This window comes from Lactuca sativa, chromosome 1 (assembly GCF_002870075.4).
Source record: "Lactuca sativa cultivar Salinas chromosome 1, Lsat_Salinas_v11, whole genome shotgun sequence".
Taxonomy (NCBI): Eukaryota; Viridiplantae; Streptophyta; class Magnoliopsida; order Asterales; family Asteraceae; genus Lactuca; species Lactuca sativa.
Genome location: NC_056623.2, coordinates 53,329,744 through 53,337,098, shown reverse-complemented (window position 1 = coordinate 53,337,098; position 7,355 = coordinate 53,329,744). Strand labels below are relative to the sequence as shown.

Here is a 7,355-nt window from a genome sequence, read left to right as displayed (position 1 = left end):
CACGTAGAATAGTATCTCCCAACTAAACCTCATATATAGCCTGTAAAATTACAATATGAATAAAAGTTACTCATATTGCATATATCAAAATAATACACTTTCTATTAGAGCATCATACTTTGTTTTTTTCATCTATACCATTATAGTTTCCAAATGGCATACAAATACACAAACTACATATATAATTTTCTTTACATACAAATACACATATAAAAAATAATGCTTTCCATTATAGCACCCTACTTTATTTTTTTTCTTTCTGTTTTTTCATTATAACATTGTAGTTTCCAAATTGCATACAATACATACATACATATACATACAAGTACACATATTACATATACATACAAATACACTTTCCTTTATACCATTAACTTTATTTTATAATTAATTTAAAATTACGAAAAGTGTGTTATAATTAATAAACTACCTAATTAAGCTAAAGTTGTAATGACTAACATTAAGTCAATAACAAAATTAAACATTTTGAAACTATATTAACAAGAAAATAATATATATATATATATATATATATATATATATATATATATATATATATATATATATATATATACACACACACACTATAGATACAAATACACATAAACATGTTTTCTACAGATACTTATAATAGCATCATACTTTTTCTCTATTATACCGACCTAAAATTTTTCATTTTTTTCTAACATACAAATTACACATTCACAAATAATACATATACAAATAACATGCACATAGAAAAAAAATACTAATGTACAAACACATACATGCATCATACACATACAAATACATTCAACTTATAAAATGAAATAGAGTAAATTACTGAAATCGTCCCTATGGTTTGGTCAAAATTGCACGTTTAGTCCCTAACTTTTTTTTGCACTCTGATCGTCCCTGTGGTTTGATTTTATTGTGTTTTTCGTCCCTATGGTTTGGTAAAAGTTGCATGTTTGGTCCCTAACTTTATGTATGTAAGGGACGAAAAATGCAACAAAATCAAACCACATGGACGAAAAACACAACAAAATCAAACCAAAGGGACAATTCGAGTGCAAAATAAAAGTTAGGGACCAAACGTGCAATTTTGACCAAACCACAAGGACGATTTTAGTAAATTACTCAATGAAATATGAAAAGGAGCCTGTGATAGTCTAATTTTGAAATATTCTAGCAAGAATTCCTCAATTCCGGCAATAATTCCGGCAACAACCTTAAATTAAAAGCTTAAACTCAATAAATAAACGTCAAAACAGAAGAAGAATTAAAAACAGGGAAAAATTTAGACCTTAAATCAGTAAAAATTCCGGAATTGAAGTGTGTTCGTCTCCTCTTGGTCGCCGATAATGGAAGTCTAGGTCGCTGGTAATGGAGGCAATGGAGATTTGGACGGCGGCAACAACTTTCGTGTGTGCAATCGGCGGCGGCGGTGGTGTAAGAAGGGGGAGACCGGCAATGGAGAGAATGAGAGAAAGGGGCAGACAGAAGACGCAGGAAACAGAGAACTAGAGGGGTTATCTGTGTAGAACTTTAGCGGCGACGAGTATTAACGGCGACACCCCTGGAGGGAAAAGTTAGCGCCTTTTTTCACATCATTACAACCGTTCGATTGAATATAGATCGAACGGACACAATTCATTTGACGCGGATCGCTACTGTTTGGGTATTCGCGACGACATGCATGTAACGCGTCATTTACATGTTGTCGCTAAAGCCGTCGCTGCTAATACCCACTTTTTTTTGTAGTGTTTAACATATAGTCACTGATTTGCTTTTGATATAGTCATGGAAATAAAACGTGGTCATAACTTATCATTAGTGATGGGACCTTTAGTCACGTTTTGAGTAAAATTAAAGACTGAGTAAATGTCTATGGTCATAGTTTGTTCGCATGGCTAATGACGTTTTGTGTACTAATGAAATGGACGGCTTGTAGTTTAATCAACAATCAAACGGGGGATACAGATTAAAATACATACAAGTGTCCAAAATGAAGAAACAAAAGCCTTTGTCCTAAAAAATGGCTAGAAGAAAAGGGGAAAAAAATTTCGTATTTGAAGAAACTTGTCGGAAGAAAATGGCTAGTCGCCGTTGCAATAAAAACCATCAATTCAGTGTCGACCAAGTGGCCAACAATTGCAGGAACTGGTTTGGTCTAAAAACTCAAATTATGGATACTCAGCAAATGGCAAATTTACGCTATAAAAATTATTCCAATGATTTTCAAATTCTCGAACGATTGTGTATATGAAGCATCACCCAAATAAACAATACTTGTATGATTATAAATTATCAAACAAAACAAGTACACATAAAATATTACAGGATTGAAATCCCTTTTATTTTTGCTGGACCATGAACATGACACACCATCAATATAATATTGATTAATAAGTGTGAGGATTTCCATGGATAAAACTCTCAATCGCCTTGAAAGTTTTCTTGAATCCTTCTTTTGCCATATTGATAGCTTCCTCAGGAAGTTGAGTTTCACCTTTACAGTTATGCACAATGGTAGACTTGTATACACATCCTCCATCAGGTGAAGGTATAAACTTAACATGATGAGTCATTGAATCTAGTTGTCCCATCAAGACATCTCCTTCAAAGATGGTGTAAACAACAGTGAAGTTGTCACTATCAACAACATCAAGTTTCGACTTTCCGCTTGTAAATGGGACGCCTGTGTTATCCCACAGTAAATTGGATAAAAAACCAAAATACATATATGTTGAATATACTAAATCAATTTAAAAGAGTATGTATAAAAAAGTAAATTAGATTTTACTAACCATCGCCAAAAGAGATGTCCCTGATAGTTCCAGCGCCTCCATCACCTTCGACGGTCACTACGGTTTTGTATGTTTCCGGATCGACCTTTGGTGCAATGTTGTTAAAGTCACGATAGGCATTGAAAAATTTGGAAGCTGGGAGGGAAGAAGAGACCTCGAACTCAGAAGTAACAACTGTCATGATATCAAATCACTCCTTAAAATGTTATGAATTTTGCTTCTTTGATATGTGATATTTATAGAATTATGTGGGTCACAAACGGATGAATAGTGAGTATTATTTTAATTTATCAATTATGGAATAGTTGAATTTTGAGAGTCTATCTGTTTGAACATTCCTACGTTCAACATTGGTGTACTATATTTTAAATTTATTAAATATGGATTAGTTGCATTTGTGAGTCAACGTCTGTTTGGACTTTGGACATTTTCCAGGTTCCAAAGCGGACAATTTTCTAAATACATATTAAATACGTTCATACCATATAATATTCAATCAAGTATATAAATTGATAACATTAATTTATAGTAAATGATAAGTGAGAAAAAAACAACATAGAAACTAAATCATGTTTTTAGACGTACGGAGATGAACAGTATGTTTGGTAACTAGTTTTCCGGTACCTTTAGTAACTAGGTTTTGAGAGCTTTTAATATTTTAAGAAAAAAAAAAAACAAATTTAGAAAAACCTTAATTTTGTCAGGAGTACGATCCTAAAAGTTTTAGTTAAAAAATAAAATAAAATAATAAAAAATATATAATCAAAAGTTAATTTAAATAGTTATTACAGCTTGTAACTTTTACATTTATTTCATTTTATATCACAAAAGTTTCAAATGCTTTTGTGGAACAAAAATTCTACATAATCAAAAGTTAAAAGTTACAACTTCAAATATCCACTTACAACTATTTTTGCCAAATCATACATAAAATAATTACCATTGAAGGTGAATGGTAATTACATATTTATTTTTCCAATCATACCCTTTCATTTTTCCACGACATCCTAATTTCTGTTCAGATTAGTTATGTGAACACTATCAACAAATTCGTTATCTAGATATGTAAAAAAAAAAAAAAAAATAGTTACTCAAATATGACAAAACGAAAAGTAAGAGTAAACTACATGAATGGTCCCTATGGTTTGGCGGAATTTGTGTGTTTGGTCCCTAATTTAATTTTTTTAACTTGGATGATCTCTATTATTAATTTTTGTTGCGCGATTGATCACTGTCTTACCTAAAAAGACTATTATGTCCTTATTAATTAATTTATTTAATTAATTTTCTTATTTATGTATTTATTCTTTATATATTTAAAAAAATAGACCCCACATATTTGTATCTATTCACCGTTTCATCTTTCATCCGCCTCAACTTTTTTTTTCTTTTCCATCTATAGTGATATCGACGTATTCATCATTCCTTCTTTTTTCGGTCCTTTAACTCCGTTGCATCAACACCACATGCAACCCACTAAAGATGAAGAGACAGTGGGTTATGATGGTTGTTCGTCAGAGTTGAATGACCAAAATAGAAGGACGGCGAAGACGTCGATGTCACTAAAGATGAAAATGAAATAGAAGTTGTAAAAGATTAGAGATGAGACGGTGACCGGTGAGACCCAGATTAAAATTTTCAAATATGGTTTCAGGTTTTCGGTAAGAAGATACAGATATGTGGGGTCTATTAATTTTTTTAATATATAAAAAAAATACATAAATAAGAAAAATAATTTTAAAATAAATTATTAAGGGCACAATAGTCTTTTTAGGTACGACAGTGACCAAACACGCATAAAAAATAAACAGTAAATACAATCTGAGTTAAAAAAAAATTAGGGACCAAAAGCACAAATTCCCCCAAACCGCAGGACCAATTGTAAAATTTACTCTTACTTGTTGTAACCGCAGGATGTATTCGGTTACAACAAATTATAATGGTCATATGTAAATATACTGAAAAATTAATTATCTTAATAAGTCATATTCACATATTTTTTTTTATGTTTGACGATATAGGTTTCAATTGGTGCATTATATTTATATTACGATTCCAATGACTATATATTTCCAGTCATGTAATTACTGCATTTATCGCTATCAAATATTTCATATCTCTTTTGTGTGTTCACAATATAGGTTTCAATTGGTGCATTATATTTATATTAGAATTCCAATGACTATATATTTCAAACAGTCATCCAATTAGAAGTAAAAGGAGAGAATTGATATTTCTTTTGGATTTTATTTAATATGTGATATTGTATATACTTTGAAATATTTAAAGTTAGAATTAAACATGACAAAGTTCAAGATTTTTAGGATTTTAGCGATCAAACCTTTTCTATTTTTATTTGTCTAAAATTTAAAGTTATAATAGTTAATGAACTGAATATCATCTCTCAATCAACATTAATTCTACATAAAAAGGTAAATTTGTCATTAAGTTACATTATTTGAAACGGTCATTTCAGTCCAAAAAAGAAATGGATACTGTGCATTTAAAATTTAACGTTTTATCCATATAAAATTTATTTTAAATTCAGTCATTTTATTCATACATAATATAATAAGAAAAAAAATAGTTCCTCATCAATGTTGTAAAATCGTTCGACGGTAGCTCGACGGTTGACTGGTGATAATGGATTAATTGGTCTTGGCGGAGATTAATCGTAGATTAATCGGAAACCATATATTATTAAAAAACAATTAAAATTAATCAAATGTTATTATATCTTAAGAAAAACAAGTACTTTGAAATTAGAAAATAAGAAATTTTGTAATTTGAAATTATGAAAATACGAAAATAGGAACATTTTGGTATAATATTTGAAATTTTGAATATTTGAAAATTTTGGAGTAAAAATAAGTGATTTTTTGAATATGTTTTTAAATTTTTTATTTTTTTTTTTACTTTTTTTGACTTTTTTACTTTTGTTGACAGATTAATCACGCCAAGACCGATTAATCCAGCCAAACCTGTTTAATCCTAAATTTCTGATTAATACCCTAATCCTTCACGGTTGGAGAACGTCAAACGATTAATCCACGATTAGTCGCCGATTAATCCCGATTTCTGCAACCATGTCCCTTATGATGTGTTTAGTTGTAAAAAACTTTTTTCAATTTTCAAAAGATTGAAATGTGTTTTCATTTTCATTTTTCTGTATAAATTTTATAAAATGTGTTTTAGCTAAAACTGATTAAGTTCATTATCTATTATAGAAAATTATAAAACGTGTTTGGATTTGTAATTTCTATCGATTTTTAGACTCCAATATTGTGTTATTTTAAATAATACAAAACAGAAACATAAACATAAACCATACCTCACCCGCCTACTATGCTATCAACAGTGCACTATAGCGGCACTATAGCGTTTTGCGGTGTTACCAGACCGCTATTTTGAAATAGCGTTTATGAATAGTGGTGACGTTATTAGCAGTGCTATTGACCGCTATTTACTGCGAACCTTATCAGCGCTATAGCAACGCTACACCCGCTTTTACAATTTCGTACACCTTGGACTACTTTGACAAATAAAAAAAATGATTGTGTGTTATTTTAATATTAAATCTTTATTTTTTTTAATTAGTCCACTACACTTTTTGTCTTAATAAGTCCAAATAATAAATATAACTAATTACAAACTACAAAGCAACAAATGACAACTTCTTTTTCTCGTCTCTTTCCGTACTTAGAAACCACGAACAAATTGAGTTGAGATGACACTTTGACATTTTTTAGTTTCTATATTAATAAATTAGAATATTATATATAGATAATGTGATGTTTTTATATGATTTTTTATGATATTAATTCTATATAGTATTAATAATCTAATATATAAATTTTGTATAAATATATAATATAAATTATACATAATATTAAAAAACCGATATACCACTGATATACCACCGCGATAACCGCGATTTCAAATAGCAGCATGTGACCCGCCCCAACTGCTTAGCTAGCCTATCATCTCGCACAACCTTCACCCTACCCACCCGAACATCATAACAATCCCCACCTAACACAAACACCCTTAAAACTCACCCTCCGCCCAACCTACCCACCCACCCCTATGGTAACCGCCCCAACTACGCCCATATATCCACAACAAACTTATATATCTCCATAAACCATCCACAACCATATGTACATACTCACATACTCACCACACCCCTTCCAAACCTATACACACTCGCTTACCCTTACCTATCCACATCCCATCATCATCACCCAACCATAAGGTAGGGGTAGGTGAGTTAGGGTCGAGTTTATAGGTAAGTAAGGGTGGGTGGGTGGGTGTAGATAGTTGTAGGTGATGGCGGGGTGGGGTGGCGGTAGATAAGTAAGGAAGGGTTACGTAAGGGTAAATAAAGGTGGGTTGGGTAGGGTGGATGGTATGATGGATGTGGATAGGGGTAGGGTGGGTAAGGCTGGGTGGAGATATGTGGCTATAGGTAGGTAGGGTGGGTCGTAAGGATGGGTGAAAATGTGTAGATGTTGGTGTGTAGGGGTAGATGGGGAGGGTCGGCGGGTGTAAGGATAGGTAAAGTCG

At 31.5% G+C, this 7,355-nt stretch overlaps 1 protein-coding gene across 1 annotated transcript; it reads right to left on the bottom strand.

The window, feature by feature from the left end:
- Positions 1 to 2,261: 2,261 nt before the first annotated feature.
- LOC111909946 (root allergen protein) lies at positions 2,262 to 3,003 on the bottom strand. The gene is made up of 2 exons (XM_023905735.3): positions 2,790 to 3,003; positions 2,262 to 2,680 (listed from the first exon to the last, which is right to left on the bottom strand). Exons 1-2 carry the CDS (start codon positions 2,968 to 2,970, stop codon positions 2,385 to 2,387), a joined length of 477 nt encoding a protein of 158 aa, XP_023761503.1. The 5' UTR covers positions 2,971 to 3,003; the 3' UTR covers positions 2,262 to 2,384.
- Between the last annotated feature and the right edge of the window lie 4,352 nt (positions 3,004 to 7,355).

What these genes read in the sequence shown, in the direction of transcription:
- LOC111909946 (XM_023905735.3), bottom strand. Translation starts at nt 2,970, where the DNA reads ATGACAGTTGTTACTTCTGAGTTCGAGGTCTCTTCTTCCCTCCCAGCT. An exon ending in GGACATCTCTTTTGGCGATG is followed by an intron (nt 2,681 to 2,789) that starts GTTAGTAAAATC and finishes GGGATAACACAG; the next exon opens with GCGTCCCATTTACAAGCGGA.